This window comes from Macaca mulatta, chromosome 4, assembly GCF_049350105.2.
Source record: "Macaca mulatta isolate MMU2019108-1 chromosome 4, T2T-MMU8v2.0, whole genome shotgun sequence".
NCBI classification, from domain to species: Eukaryota; Metazoa; Chordata; class Mammalia; order Primates; family Cercopithecidae; genus Macaca; species Macaca mulatta.
This window is the reverse complement of record NC_133409.1, coordinates 43,662,180-43,678,913: the sequence shown is the minus strand read 5'-3', so window position 1 is coordinate 43,678,913 and position 16,734 is coordinate 43,662,180. Positions and strand designations below refer to the sequence as shown.

Genomic DNA, 16,734 nt, shown 5'->3' with positions numbered 1-16,734 from the left:
ACAAAAATTAGCCAGGCATGGTGGTGGGCACCTGTAATCCTAGCTACTTGGGAGGTGGAGGCTCGAGAATCGCTTGAACCTGTAAGGCAGAGGCTGCAGTAAGCCAAGATCACGCCGCTGCACTCCAGCCTGAGCAACAGAGCAAGACTCTGACTCAAAGGAAAAAAAAAAAGTAGAACCTCAAAACTTCTCATTTTTTCCCCCTTGTCAGAGCATTCTGATGTGACAGAGCAGACTATAAGATTCAGAAAGTAAGAGCCAGAGGCCACACCAGCCCAGTGTCACTGCCTCACAACACTTGGTATAAATGCTTGCAGATCCTGCTTTGATTTTTTTTGTTGTTGTCAAAAATTCCTTTTTTTTTTGAGACGGAGTCTCACTCTGTCACCCAGGCTGGAGTACAGTGGCGTGATCTCAGCTCACTGCAACCTCAGTCTCCTGTGTTCAAGCAATTCTCCTGCCTCAGCCTCCCAAGTAGCTGGGATTAGAGGCAGACACCACCATGCCCAGCTAATTTGTGTATTTTTAGTAGAGACGGGGTTTCACCATGTTGGCCAGGCTGGTCTCGAACTTATGACCTCAGGTGATCCTCCCACCTCTGCCTCCCAAAATGCTGGGATTACAGGTGTGAGCAACCACGCCCAGGCCTGTGAAAAATCTCTCTAAATTGCCAGTTGTTGGCAACTTAAACTGCCTCTACTCATTCCCTGTTAGATCTAGTCTTCCAAACTTTTGCTTTTATAAACAAACAAAAGAGGACTGAAAAGGAATTAGAAAACTAGAAAAGTATAAGAGTGCAAAAGATCTCCAAATTCTTACAAAATGAACAGAAATGCTTAAAGATAGAGCAGGTTGCAAAACTCCCATTGGTACTCCACTGCATCAGTTTCCTATACAGCTGCTCTAAAAAACCACCGCAAACTTGGTGGCTTAAAACAATGGAAATTTATTCCCTCATAGCTCTGGAGGCCAGAAGTCTGAAATCAAAGTGTTGGCAGGGCTGCACTCCCTCCAGAGTTTCTAGGGAAGATCCTGTTCTTTGCTGTGTCCAGCTCTAGTGGCTGAATCACTTCGATCTCAGCCTCTGTGGTCACATTGCCTTTTCCTCTTCTGGCTGAAATCTCCCCCTGCTTCTCTCTTTGAAAGGACACATGTGATTGCATTTATAGCCCACCCAGCTAATCCACGATAGTATCCGCATCTCCAGATCCTTAACTGAATCATACCTATGTATCTCTTTTTCCCATGTCAGGTAACATTTATAGATTTCTCTCCCTCCACCCATGCTAATAATTAAAGAATTGGTAATTATGGGGTGATTAATTTCCTACCAAGTCATTATGTTTGCCAAATGATTGTGTTGGCCAAATTCAGTGGTGTACTGGAGCCAGCACATACTGACTGTGGGAGCCAGTTCTTAAATTTCAAGATTTTAGCAGGCTGATTGTTAAATTGTTGGTGACTTGAAAGTGGCCATGGTGGGAGCCTTTATATCATGGAAATTGGGAAATATGTATTAAAAGTCATGACTTCCCACGTCCCTCATCCCCGCCCCAGAGAGCCAGTTTACTAACACACTACTGGTTGACTAAATCTCCCAACCACTAGAAAACTCAGCTAGAGAGCACATCTCATCCCGAAGAAATTACTGAAGCCCAGAGGCTTGACTCGGGCCTACTACTTGTTTCTTGCATTTGTTTTTTTGCAGTATATTGAAAGTAACTGTGCATATCTGTCTTCTACAACACATTTAATACTCCTCTAGGGCAGGGCCCTATCTTTTTTTGCTTTAGAATCAGCCTCCTTGGCCCATCTCCTAGCATAGAGATCAATAAATATTTGAACTGATCCCTGTAACTGGGAAACATTTGCTATTTCTGGAGGTGACACCCATACTGATGCATAGCTGCAATAATCCTAAATATATGTTTTTGCATTTCTGTCTCTTTCCTTGTTTGGAAACATACTCGATGTTTTTGCTGACTGGGTGCTCCTGATTAATTTTAGTTACTTTATATTCAATTCTGTTAATAAATCATTAAAAGTAAGATTTATCTGCTTCACTGGAAATCACTGCTTGTATCAAGCAATGTGTCACATGTATTTAGTATGTAGGCGTAGCACAGTAAAAGTAGGCTGAATTGATAAAATGTCTGTTAGAAGTCGGATATATTCAGTGTAAGCACTGTAGCGCCATTGCGAGTATAGTTTTAAAGATAGAGTTAAATAGAATAAATGCTTTAGAAGGTCACGTAAGGTCGATTGGAAAATTCTTTGTAATTTCTTAAACATCTACTAGGAAAAACTGACGTAAAAACATTTTTCCACTGGCATGGAGCAATTCAATTCACCTAGTAGAACCCAGCAGGTCCCAGCCTGTGTGTGGATTATCACGTAGAATGTGGGCTGCTTTTTGATTTTGGCTCACTGTTGATTGCACTGGGCTGGCCTGGAACATTGGATTCGGAAGTTTTGATGGATGGAAGCAGCGAAGATGTCCTAATAAATGAAGGAAAGCATACGCCTATCAGTTAATAACCTTCTTTCTTCCCAAAGTGAAACAGTATGGCCATATGGATGGGGTTTTATTATTAACCCTTTAATTCAGATTGTATACTTTTTGCCAGTTTATACATTTTACTTTTGCTTTTTGTGATTTAGTGATAAAGGAGTGGTTGCTGTAAAGGCCTACTTATCTCCTTACGCTGAAACTTGTTAAGATCAAAATAAAGAGGTAACATGGAAATGACAGATGGTTCCATTTTTCACCCTGTCAACCAACATTGGCTAAATGTTCGCTGTGTGTAAGGTCTTATAAGGCAGGGGTCCCCAAACCCCGGGCTGTGGCCTATTAGGAACCGGGCCGCTCAGCAGGAGGTGAGCTGTGGGCAAGTGAGCATGACTGCCTGAGCTTCACCTCCTGTCAGACGGGCAGTGGCATTAGATTCTCACAGGAGTGCGAACCCTGTTGTGAGCCATGCATGCCAGGGATCTAGGTTGCACACTGCTTATGAGAATCTCATGCTGCTGATGAGCTGAGGTGGAACAGTTTCATTCTGAAACCACCCCCTACCCTGCTGTCCATGGAAAAATGGTCTTTCACGACACTGGTCCCTGGTGCCAAAAAGGTTGGGGACCACTGCTATAAGGGACAGGAAGATGACAGATGAGCTCCCTGGCCTCAGAGGGCATTATAGTCTAGCACTGTGCTAACTTAAACCTGGTCTGTGCACTAGCATCACTTGGGCACTTCTGGGAGTTCAGAATTTCAGTCCCTTCCCCAGACCTGAATCACACTCTGCATTTCAATAAGCTCTCCTGTGATTTTAGATGCTTAATACAATTTGCAAAAAAAAAAAAAAAAAAACTGGTTGAGTAGATAGAAAAAAATAATAACCACAGTGATCACAGGAGAGGCTATAGGAAAGGTATCAAGAACAAAGGAAGTTATTATTTTTAAAAAAATTATTTATTTGGAATTTTATTTTGATCTCAGAGTAAGTTTGCCCTTGGTCTTCTTGTATCAGAAGAATCTCAAAGTTGATGCCGTTTTAGGGTTTCTTGTAATCTGAACCCCTTAGACTGGGGACATTTTCTTGGTGAAAGTTGGTGCAGATGTCGCATTCTTGGTTGTGTACTGCTTACCAAGCCTCTGACGTCCATGTTCTCTGTCAGTGGCGGCTTCCGTACTGGCGACATCCTTTATCCCCTCGCACCTCTGGGGACTGAGAACAATAATCTGCCATATTGCTCCTGTATCAAGTGATCCCATCGGGACAGTGCGGCTAAGGCTTAGGATGTCAGATCTGTTCGCCCTTTGCAGGCATGAAGACTTTGAAAGGTGGGAGTTGGGCTGGTGGTGATACATATGCATAAATGTTTGTGTTGAGTCTTTCCCTTTGAGGGGAACAGCACTATTAATTCCATTGAAGGCACTGTGGCTTTTAAAGCCAGGGTTTAATGAGAAGTCAGTGCTTTTCCTTCTTTTAAGTATTAAAGCAGTGGTAGTTGTGGGCAACCTGAAAACGGGACCAGCTCTGAATAGGTGATTAGCTGTGTTTTGCCTTCCATGACTTCTTTCTGGAGTACAATCACTGGTTCCATTCCTTGGTGGGTGGAAAGGTGGATAAAGGAAGAAGGATTTAATGTACTATGGGGAGTGTGTTTGCTGTGGTCCTGGGGGTAATACGGTTTGGTGGTTTTGTTTTTCTAGTTATAAATATCTGGCTCAAAGTATTTACTTTTGATATTGAGATAAGCTTTCATTATTCGTGTGTACAAATTACCTCATAGAAAGATTTCCATTTAAGTCTACTGTTAAATTATTCACAGGAGATGATAGTTGGAAAACCTACTGTACCCTGTCCTAAGCTAAAGGCCCCTGTGGGTTGTCCGGGTGACTCATGCGGTAATCTGATGAGAGGCACACTTCACTGCTCCCAGCCCAGGCAGGGCCACTCAGAATGTGACACCATAGAGAGCAGTCCTCCTCTCTGCTCTATGTGATTCTCTTTGCACCTTTGTCTCTGTTCACATGCCTTCTGTTTATGCGCCTCACTCCCAGTCAAACCAGCCAACCCCAGCTGCTCTCGCAATCCAGCCGTGTTTTCCCATTGATTTCTAACTTCAGGGTGCGGCCTCTCTTGTTCTCTTCTCTAGGTTTGACAGGGCAGGCAAGCTACACATGGAAGTGAAAAGTCACAGTGCTCATTTGTGGCCTGTGAGGCCAAAAAACTGATGGCACTTGAAATTAGTTCCTATTTTTGGCTGGCAGTTTACACAGATGGCGAGTAGAGCAATTACATGCCTGGTTGCATTGAAAGGTTTGTCTAATCCTATATCTTGTCCTCTTTAACACTTTTTATTAAGTCTCCAACTTTCATTTATGATAAACTCCTTTTTAAGGATGCAGTATATGTTGAAACATAAAATATTGCGTCTTATGGCAAGAACCTTCCAAACATATCAGTCTGTTCCTTTGACTCTTGGTAGAAGCACAAATAAATCTTTCCAAATTAATGGGCATTTGACTTAGGAATTCCCAAAGGAGATGATTCTAGAACTTCCTCTGGTAATTTATTCTGATGCCTCCAGTTTTTATAGTTAACTTTTCCTTAATGTATTACTTACATCATTTCTGAAATATATAGAGTAATATAGAGTAATTTCTTGTCCCTTTGTCAGCAGTGACGGGTAAGTGACCCTCAAATGCAGAGAACTTAATATAAAAGATTCTATTGATCATAAACGTGGTGTAAAGATCCACCTGGGGGTCATTATGCAGGGTCTGCTCCTCCAGCCATTTCAACCCTGGGGCTTCCATCCTGCTGGTGAAGGAGATGGGTGCTGGCCAAAGGCAGCTGCGACAAAGCCCTTCCACAGAGGCTCTGCCTTTTATTCCGTGAGCCCTCATTAACTCCCACTAAACATGTAATTTAAACAATCCTGTTTATTTGATTCCTAAGGCCTGAAGCTCAGCAGTGGCAAAGTGGTAGGAAGGGAGCAGTTATTGGCACATGTGATGACAGCAGAAGTTCGAATTTGACAGCCTGACAGTGAGAGGGGAGGGGGCAGCGCAGCGCGGTAAGGAAGGCGGATAAAATCTGTTCAGCACGTCTGTCCCACATGGGGACAAGGCAGTCTAATGTAGATTTTCTTGCGGAAAAATAGCTACATTAAGATGTTTTCATTACTTCGAAGATTATAGCTGAAGTTACTTAAAAAAAAATTACTGTAAAAGTAGGGATTTGTGGGTGGGGAGCGGTGGGTCATGCCTGTAATCCCAGCACTTTGGGAGGCTGAGGTGGGCAGATCACCTGACATCAGGAGTTTGAGACCAGCCTGACCAACATGGCAAAATCCCGTCTATACTAAAAATACAAAAATTATCCAGGCGTGGAGGCGCGTGCCTGTAGTTCCACCTACTTGGGAGGCTGAGGAAAGAAAATTGCTTGAACCCAGGAGGCAAAGGTTGCAGTGAGCCAAGATCATGTGCTCCAGCCTGAGGGACAGAGTGAGATTCTGCATCAAAATAAATAAAGAAATAAATGTAGGGATTTTCCATGGCAGGGTTATTGTGAAGATTAGCAATAATATACAGGAAGCATATGGCACAAAGTAGCCTTGGACCTACTGCCGGGAGGGGTGATTGGTATGGCTCTTGGGTTGATAATCCACATAACTAAAATGTAGGGCTCATCGTGGTTGCTAAACAAATATAGCTTGAGTCAATATAGTAGCTTCTTAAGAAGCCCACTTAGGATGTTCTCAGCTAATTAGAGTATATATCTAATATGCAGAGTTAAAATCTAAATATTACCTACAAAGCTGATTTAAACCATTATATTCTCTTGACCAACAGGAACTCTGATCCAGTTGTAAAAGTAGTTAATTTATTTGACTTTCTTAGATAAATGAAGATTTAATAATCAAGGCCCAATATAACAGAAATATGCACTAGCCAGTAGACAGAGAACTGGTTATTATGCAAACGTATCCCTAGGCCTTATGATTTGTGGGTGCACGGTTTCTGGAAATCTGGCATAAGTGGGCACTTACTTTGAGGGAGAGTCATAAGTCTAGTCCCCGAATGGACTAGTTATTGTTTTTGGCTGCTTGGCAGGAAATGTTCCTTTAGCTTCTCCTATTAAACCTTTCCTTGATGTATACAGGGATGGGGGCACTAGAGGAAAACACGCCAGTTACTAATGACACCAATTGACCTTTGCTGCTGTATGTATGCACACTCCACGGAGGAAGAGTTGAGGAAAGCGCTCAGCAGCCCTTCTGGTAAATACAGAACAGCACTTGGGCCGGGCACGGTGGCTCACATCTGTAATCCCAGCACTTTGGGAGGCTGAGGCGGGTGGATCACCTGAGGTTAGGAGTTCGAGACCAGCCTGACCAACATGGAGAAACCCCATGTCTAGTAAAAATACAAAATTAGCTAGGTGTGGTGGCACATGCCTGTAATCCCAGCTACTCAGGAGGCTGAGGCAGGAGAATCACTTGTACCTGGGAGGCGGAGGTTGTGGTGAGCCGAGAGCGTGCCATTGTATTCCAGCCTGGGCAACAAGAGGGAAACTCCATCTCAAAAAAACAAAAAAAACAAAAAAAAAAACAAAAAAAACAGCACAAGGTTTAAGCATATATATAATTTTTTATTTTTCTTATTTATTTATTTTTTGAGACAGGGTCTCATTCTGTTGCCCAGGCTAGAGTGCAGTGATGCAACCACAGCTCACTGAAGCCTCAATTTCCTGGGCTCAAGTGATCCTCCTCCCTCAGCCTCCTGAGTAGCTGGGACCACAGGCAAGTACTAACATGCATGACTAATTTTTTTTTCTTTTTTGGGGGTATTATTTGTAGACACAGGGTTTTGCCATGTTTCCCAGGCTGGGCTTGAACTCCTGAGCTCAAACGATTCATCTACCTTGGTCTCCCAAAGTGCTGGGTTTATAGACGTAAACCACCATGTCCAGCCAGATATTTTTAAATTAAAAATGCAGCCGTAGAGAGTAGGGAGAAGAGAATTGTGTTTATTGCTTGGGTTCCATGGATCCTTTGAGTGTGCACAGATGTGTGGCAGGGGGTCTCGTGAACCAATGAAATGGTAAACAGCATTTGGGACATTAATGGATTTTTCTGGTGAGATGGTCGTTTTTTACTTTTCCTTTTATATTTTGAGACTCTCAAAAAGTGCTTTCTACTCAGAAAGAAGAGAGTGGATGTTTGATGTTAGCCACTGGTGTTATGCACAAATATTTTACCTTTGCCTTTACAGTGGTAGTCAAAGTGGAGATATTATTCCAATTAATAATTGAAATAGACCCAGAGCACTTGGTGATATAGCAAGCATCCCTGGTAAGTGTGTGAATCTCTGATCCCAGTGGTGTCAGATGCAGCCTGGTCTTCATTACTGACTCCTCTATGTGACATTGGGTATGAACATACTTTCTCTGGGCCTGAGCTTTCCTATCTGAAAATCAAGGAGTTTAAACTATGTGATCTCAAGGACTCTTTTATCATTTAAACTGAGGCTGCTTTGTAGCTTCTCCCTTAGTAGTACCTGTTCTCTGTCATTATTTACATGGTATAATATGAACTGCCCATCCTAGGAAAACTTTGTAGAACTTCTGACTATCTTCTACAAGTGTGGCTGTCCCAGTAAGCTTGTAGAGCCTTTTTCTTAAAATCTCAGTGAATTTGAGTAGATGTATGATGCAAAATCCTTGTTTTAAAATTTTTAATCAAAGTTTATTTTCTATTGCAGTTTGTTAGGTTTAATGTATTTGATCGATGCTGAGTAAAGCAAAGTGCTGCGAGACCTAGTTCTCTACTTGTTGCTTATTTGCTTTACTCCAAATAACACTTGGGGGAAGGAGATGCCGACCCAAGTTTCTATGATGGAAAGTTGCAGGGACTTCGAACACCCCTATGACTATGCAATTGCAGTAAGTTAGCCTTGGGTGAAATGCTACACCCAAATGCATTGCGACTTATGGCTCTAGGTAGTTTGCAGAGGACGCTCAGGGCTAGAGCCTGCAGCTAAGTGCCACTAGTATAGCTCTCTGATGACTCTTTGTGATAGGATGATCATTCAAGATTGGAGAGGAATAACCCCCAGGGGCTCCCAGTGATAGGGCAGAGGAGAATCCTCAGTCCCACACTCTGGCTGCTGGTGACAGGCAGGAGTGACAATAACAGGTACAATAATGGCTGCGTTTCACCTTTGTTGGAAGCTGGGGTCCATTATATTCTCTTTGGAAGTATGTTTCCTTAAATGATGGACATTCCTAAATACATCTAGGAATGTTGGATGTATCTATATTTATATACTGTATTAAGCCCCTTCTCAAAATTGTAGTTTCAGAAGTATGGTTTGATAATTAATAATCAAGTTCTTTTTCTTTATGCCCAGAAGTCTGTATGCTGCACAGACTTGCATACCCCTAACTGCGCTAAAGTTCAGAAGTTTGAGCTGCCACTGAAGTATTGACTGTGGAGAGGCGGAGTTTTCTGTCTCCAATGAGGTGCCTTTGGTGTCAGGAAAGCCTATCATCTTTCGCAGGAGTGCTTGCTCTGTAATCCAAGCAATAGCCACGCAGCCGGTTTTATTGTTTGCGGAGTCCTGCGGCTCTTAACGAGCGCTTCACAGACGGGAAGGAGAGCAAGTGGGCGGTTTATGATTCTGCCCTGTGCTGGGGCGAGTGAGCTGAGCTCTTTGATTTCTCCCAAGTGACCGTGTGGGTGAACTGTAAACTGGGTGCCTGGCTTGACCCTGAATCTTTTTCTCTAGGGCGAGGAGTTCCTTCTTTCTGCAACCGACAGCTGGCTTTCTGCCCTGGTGGGGAAAGATGCCCAGGAGTGGAGTAGGATTACAGTTTGGGATGCTAGGGACACACCAAAGAGTCGGAGTGCCCTGGCTTTGTGTTTTGCAAAGTCCTGACAAGTGCTCCTGAAATGAACACCCTGTTTCATTTTTTAAATTATACTTTTATTTATTTATTATTTTTTGGCCGTGGATATCGCTGATCTAGAAACGGAGTCCACAGTGTGGCTAGGGTAAAACATTTTTCTTTTCTTTCTTAATCCCTCCTTTTCCCTTTCTTTTTAATTGGGTGACACAGAAGCCGTCTTTTTGGATAATGCCGTGCCTGACTATCAGCGTTGTCTAAGAGGGAAACAGCAGGCGTGTGGAGAGGACCTGGGCCAATGCAAAAAACCCAGCGTTTTGTTTGCTGGTCTGTTCTTTGTCTCTAGTTGATTTTGAAAAGAAGATGAAAAAGGAAGGCTCTTCAGGTTCCTTCAGACTCAAGCCGAATGCAGGTTCTCTCTCACGTGCTGTGAGTTGGATAAATTTCTCCTCCTTGTCCAGGCAGACAAAGAGGCTGTTTCGCAGTGATGGAGAGCTCTCGGTTTGTGGGCAGCAGGTGGAAGTGGATGACGAAAACTGGATATACAGAGCCCAGCCCAGAAAAGGTGACTCGATTTTTTAAAAATTTAAACATTTGAAAAAGTTTGTTATGTAGAATTCTTTGTTTCTGTCACTCCCCCTTCATGATTTTTGCCCCCATTAGGAGTTTCTTTTGAAATGTTTGTTTTTGTATTGGAATTCAGCGATTCTGCTTGAGCTTGTATCCTGTATCATTCAAAGAAGGATAAAGTAGCTGTTATTTGTTCTTGGCAGCCTCCCTCCCTCCATCAGAGCCACATGCTCATGTGACTTATGAAAAGTTCAATGATAAACCACCACCCCAAAGAGAATCTCCTGCCCTGATAGCAATCTGGGGCTAGAACGTGGAGCTCTTGTAAAACTGCACTGAGAAAACTTCAGGAATTGTACATAGTCTTCTTGCATCCTTCTTCTAAGATTGATGAATTACATGAATGCTTGAATTAAGCTGGTGTTGGGCTATGACATCAAGGAAAATGAACACGCGAGGGGCTTAACCCTGATAAGTTGGTCCCAAGGAGTTTTTGGATTTTTTTTTCTCCTTTCCTTCTTTTAACCAGAGTTTTAGTTTTCTATCAAGTTTCTTTTCAGATTGGCGTTGACTCTGTTCTCAGGATTAACATGTTTTGCCTCCAAGATGAAAAAAAAAAAAAAATACCAGTCCTGCTGGGAGAGAGGGAAACAGGTCAATATTTCTTAACATACCCCTATTTTATATTTAGATTTTCTGAGTTCTTCCTCTTGGTGTGTGTAGAGACTGAATTGTTAAGCTCTAAAATGGTTTCTGCATTCAGTGCAGTGGGTAAAGCCCAGTAGGGGAGTGCTATTTAAGTATCACAAAGGAACCAAGTCCAGACATTCCGCGTGATTGTGTTTTCCCTGTTTATCGCATTCTTCCCCGTGCCAAGAGAAACCTTGCTGGAGTCTTTCAGGGACCTGTGCCTCCCCCTGCTTTGGAAAGCAGAACTACTGAAACGTGAGAGAATCAACTAAGTTCAATATGTGCTTATGAGTATAGTAATTATATTGCACAGGCTGAGTGTTAATGCAGCCCTTCTTCAGGGTGAATGTGTGTAAACTATTTGTTCTTGTCTATTAAACTATGGCACAAGAGGGACTAGCTAATAATATTTGAAAGTATCAGCTGTTTATTATATCAACAAGGTGATCAACAATGACCCACTGATTCTGAGCTTAAAAATGTGGGTTTTCAGTTCAAATGCTGTGTGATTGCCAGGCTTAGAAAAGGCATTTGTGCGTTCTGGCTGGAGTTGTATAGCTTAGTAAGTCCGTGAACTTTACTTTTCTAAATCAGGAATAAGCTGTGGTTTTGGTAAATGATTGGGTTGTAATGTTTGAAACAAAAATGTTTGAAGGGTGGATTCAGTAGTGCTGTGGTCGCGAGAGGGTATAGTTTTGATTCCTTTGGGCTTTGCCGAAGGTCGCTTTTTAGGACTTGTTTGACTTGAAGTCAACCACTGTCAAGTCTCTGTTAATGATTGTATACATGTGAGCACGAGGCTGTAGGATTTCTACTGTAGATGCTTCATCTGAATTAGCATTAAAGGAACAGAAACTGAATTTGCATGTATTAGTTTTAGTTGGGAAATAAAGCAAATACTGTACACGTGACTTGTGGAAAATAAAGAAGTCATTGTAAAGGACAGGGGTGACTTGTGAAGGGAGGACTTGCTTACGTAGCAATACAAAAGATTGTGCCCTTTATCCTTTAATGGAATAGGGGATACAGTAGCTTCATGAAGATAAATGGAAGCATAATACATGGTGTAAGTTTGTGTGTTTTTTAAAAAATAATTGGGCATGAATAATATGATTTTTGACATATGGTGTCAGAGAGAATCCTTAAAAAGCTGCTTATACATCAAAATTCATGGCATTATATTCTGTTTTCACATTTGACTTACAAAAGAAAATTGGCTTCCAACTTTGACATCTTGTCTCAGGGGCATGTTATAACAGTTGATCTTTTCTCCACACAATTCCTTTCTTTGGAGAAATACAGAAGTGACATTTGTTTATGTGAGCAGATCAAAAGAGGAAAAGTCTTCAAGAAAAATTATGCAGAGATGAAGTTTTTTCTCAGAAGCATCAAATAGGCTGACATTCTAGCGAGGATTATCAGGCAATACTAAGAATGCCCAGTGGCCACGTTAGGATTTGGTTGCAAATAAATATGCACTGGGAGACACACTGGTCTGATGGGAATGTGTAGCATCTTTTACATCTCTCTGCCCAGATCACACACAGCCTAATCCACCTTCCTTTCAGTTTACTCCACAACCCCCCTAACTTACATTAACATTTTTTGATTTATACAGATTGCCAAAAACCTGCTCTCCCTCCTCCCGGCTCTCTCTCTCTCTCTCACACACACACACCCACCCACCCACAACCATTATGCAGTGACAGCTCGAGGTAGGGCAACTGTAGCATAACAAGCCAGCCTCGCATCAGTGGTCCCCCTGCGGGATCTGTGGTTGGTGGAGGTCCGGTTCTGCAGCTCCTCCCCTCCAGCGGCTGCTGCCAGGCCGCACTGCTTGCCTGTTCCCTGCCCACTGTCTCCAGGTATGCTTTGCACCATTAGCCTGCTGAGCTCCTACCATCAGTGTGTTGTATGAGACACATTCAATTTCTGAAACAGAAGCTCTTTTAATAGGGAATTTCTATGCTGGATTGTTATCAGGAACATGAAAATAAAGTTTTGAAGTGGTTACCCTTATGGATATCTTTCGGTACAACAAACCAATAGCTTTATGATTTAATGTCAAGAAACTAAGGATAAAATTATAGTGCTTGAGATTCTTCTTTCTTTTGAGAATCTTTTTTAAGATTAGAAGCTACTAGTATGCATTTTCTAATTAGACTACTGTTCCTGAGCTTAAAAAGTAATTACAAGATACATATTGATAGGTCCAAAGCAGCCACCAGTAAGCATCTGTATGTTTTCTTTTGTATGTGTGTTTGACAGCACACTACAAGTTTCAAAATTCTCTTGAATCCCCGTTTATACTCGGAGAGGTAAGAATGAATTGGGTAACAGCAATGATCAATTCTTATATTATTAGTATGATATGACCCACTGCAGTAGTAGATGAGGTTTTAACTTAATTAGCCATACAAATTAAGGGCGTGAATCAGTATCTTCTTTATAGTAAAAAAGTGGAATGCAGTGGTAGATGAGACAATATGTAACTTTTCATGTGAAGTTGTGAGAGCATTTTTTGGTGGAATCATTACTGAACACTATGTGCAGGGTACAAAGAAAGATAGCACTTAGGCCCTGAAGTCATGGAGTTCATGCTTAAATGGAGAAGCAGATAAGACATCTAAAGTGGGGGTTTAAAGAGAGAATGTAGGATAATTGTGAAAAAGTGCAACACGATGACCTAGATGAGAAGGTCTGGATAAGAGAAGGTACAGATAAAGGAAGTTTATCCGGAACATTTTCATGTTTTCATGGTCTTCTGACTGTTAGCATTTAACTGAACAAGATTTAATGAGTACCTGCTGCTTTTCTAGCACTGTGGAAGGTCCTTGAGGAAAACTAATGACTAGTAGTATTTATTCTGTGCTTCCCCTTTCTTGCTCACTCAAATAAAACTGAAAGAGGTGGAGTCATAATGGGGTGTTTGTCCTCTCATTGAGCAGAGCTTGTTTTGTTGTATCCTCAGCTCTCCATTTAGCTGGGCAGAAGCGTGATTGATGATCCTGGTATTGACAGGTCAGCAGATAGAGAGGGCAATTGACATGCAAAGCCTTGCTTCAAACAATGTTTTATCCTTTCCTTCTGGACTTTATCATACAGACTAGCAATGTTACCAGCTTGGAATCATTTGAATGTCAGTGCCCTCCCTTCTCAGCCACTACAAAAATGGCCAGAGAATGGCCATACTAGGTATCAAGGGTAATGAATAATCCATATACTAGATAACCAATTTTTGAGTGCGGGAGTTGGATCTATTAAAATAATTTCATCCCAATTATTCTCCTAATAAAATAGTTGCAGAAAGCAGGATCCTTGTGCATAATTAGATTACTAATGTCCAGATATTACAGTGGAGAAAAATGACATGAAAGACCAAAAGCAGCTAGGTCAAAAGTCAAGATCTTGTTTCCATGTAAATAGCTGTGGTTTATTTCTGATAATAAATTCCTTAAAATGGTGGGATTTAGGAATAGCTTCCTGGGCCAGGTGTGGTGGCTCATGCCTGTTATCCCAACACTTTGGGAGGCCGAAGTGGGCATATCACTTGAGCTCAGGAGTTCAAGACCAGCCTGGGGAACACGACGAAACCTTGTCTCTACAAAAAATAGAAAAAGTAGTCAAGCGTGGTGGTGTGCGCCTGTAGTCCCAGCTACTCAGGAGGCTGAGGTGGGAGGATCGCTTGAGCCCGGGAGGTCGAGTCTGCAAGATCACACCACAGCACTCCAACCTGGGTAACAGAGCAAGACTAGGTCTCAAAACCAAACAAACATAAAGACTGGGTCTCAAACAAAAAAAAAAAAAAAAAAACCTCCATAAAAAATAGCTTCTTTATGGCATTAAGAAAACCTAAGAAATATTGAAAAATATTGTTAAGTAGCATCACAAATTTAAGAGTGAAACAGGATCAGTAAGTTTTATTTATTCCGAGGGTTACTACATATATCGGAAAAATAGCCAAAGGAAGTTTTACCGTGGTGTGTTAACAAAAGAGATCAGTGAATGTCATGGTATTCTTCTTACTTCCTACTGAAGTTGACATTCTGTGAAAGAGACACACAGTGAGTGCCACTTAATATTTTATCTGGTTTGTTGAGACTGCCCTTTATTGACCTTTGATTATTATTATTTTTTTTCTGAAGTTGGGACTCTGTTGTCTCACTGCCTTGTTTTGTTGTAAAATGTCTTTATTTGCAAATTAAATTGTTGAAGTTCGATTTAAATGATATTTTGTCTAGTATCCTTCCTTTTTTAGTTTAAAAACTTTGTGCATTTGTTTTGAGAAGAGATTTAAATTATGAAAAATATCTTTTTTGAAAATTATGAAAAGTATCTTAAGAGTGATAAAAGAAGCAACTTATTGTCAGGGCTTGGGTGTGGAACTGAGTAACCTGTGTTCTTTTCCATTAAAATGTCTTTGTTAAGTTACAGAAACCTTTGAAATTGATCTTTACAAACAATTTACTTTTATTTATTTTTTTTGAGACGAAGTCTTGCTCTGTTGCCCAGACTGGAGTGTGATGGCATGATCTCGGCTCACTGCAGCCTCTGCCTCTGGGGTTCTAGTGATTCTCCTGCCTCAGCCTCCTGGGTAGCTGGGATTACAGGCACCTGCCACCACGCCCGGCTAATTTTTGAATTTTTAGTGGAGACGGGGTTTCACGATGTTGGCCAGGCTGGTGTTAAACTCCTGACCTCAGGTGATCTACCCACCTCAGCTTCTCAAAGTGTTGGGATTATAGGCGTGAGCCACCATGCCTGGCCAACAGTTTGCTTTTTATAATTTTAAAAGATCTTGCATATTATTTAGGGTTAATTTTTATGTCTCATGCAATTGTTATAAAATATATTTCCATGTCATTTCAGGGTATTTTGGTTTAATTATAACATGTTTTGTCAAATTAGAGGGGTTTGTTTGTTTCCTTTTTTTTTTTTTTTTTTTTTTTAGAGACAGGGTCTTGCTTTGTTGCCCAGGCTGCAGTGCAGTGGCACAATCATAGCTCCCTGTAACCTTGAATTCCCAGGCTCAAGGGATCCTCCCCGCTCAGCCTCCTGAGTAGCTAGGACTATCAGCACAGTGTACCATGCTTTTTGAATTTTTTATTTTATTTTATTTTTGTAGAGGTGGGGTCTCTCTCTTTTGCTCAGGCTGATCTTGAACATCTGGCCTCAAGTGATCCTCCTGCCTTGGCCTTCCAAAATGCTGGGATTATAAACCTGAGCCACCATGGCTGGCCTGGAGTTTTTTTCAAAACTACAGTCTTTTCTATCAAATACTTCAGTTTAATCTCCTAAAGGTCTGCTGTGTTTGAACCTGAATGTCTGTCCTCATAGAGTTTAGGCCCTTATTGGCTCTTACATGGATTTCTAAATGATCTTCTGTTCTCTCTTGCTTTCTCCACTCTTGTTCCCCTTTGATCCATCCATGAGTCTACACTGTTTCCAGAGTGATCTTTCTAAGATACAAAAACCAGCTGGTACCAGTGGCTCAAGCCTATAATCCCAGCACTTGGGGAGGCGCAGCATTTGAACTCAGGAGTTCATGACCAGCCTGGCCAACATGGTGAAACCCCATCTCTACTAAAAATACAAAATTTAGTTGGGTGTAGTGCATAGCTGTAATCCCAGCTACTTGGGAGGCTGAGGCAGGAGAATCGCTTGAACCTGGGAGGCGGAGGTTGCAGTGAGCTGAGATCGCACCACTTGACTCCAGCCTGGGTGATATAGCAGGCCTCTGTCTCAGAAAAACAAATAACAGAAAAACCCACAAAAACAACTGGATCACCTTTCTGTAGCTCCCCATTGCGTACAGAATGAAGCCCACATCACTTTACATGGTGTGAAACCTTACGAGATCTGCCTCCGTCCTCTCCCCTCCAGAACTAGCATACAGACCCATTGCTTTTTCATAACTCCAGAAACTAGCACCTCACGTTCCCTCTTATTCCCTGTGCCAGGGTGCTCCAGTCGCCTCCCCTGCCTGTTAACTTCCTACTTATCCTTCTAGACTCGCTTTAAAACTCTGTGAAGTCTTCTCTAACATCCTCAAGTAGAG

The 16,734-nt window shown here is 41.9% G+C and overlaps 1 protein-coding gene across 3 annotated transcripts in view; it reads left to right on the top strand.

The window, feature by feature from the left end:
* The window catches only part of NHSL1 (NHS like 1), a 217,542-nt gene that overhangs the window by 58,007 nt on the left and 142,801 nt on the right, over positions 1-16,734 (top strand). For 2 of the 3 annotated variants that reach the window (XM_001095017.5, XM_015137357.3), the window contains exon 1: positions 7,716-9,981. The exons of the other annotated variant lie outside the window; for it this stretch is intronic. In XM_001095017.5, the coding sequence (XP_001095017.5) occupies positions 9,780-9,981 (202 nt within the window). In that variant the 5' untranslated portion in view covers positions 7,716-9,779. Of the gene's footprint in view, positions 1-7,715; positions 9,982-16,734 lie in introns of those variants that run through there. 3 annotated transcript variants of the gene reach the window in all.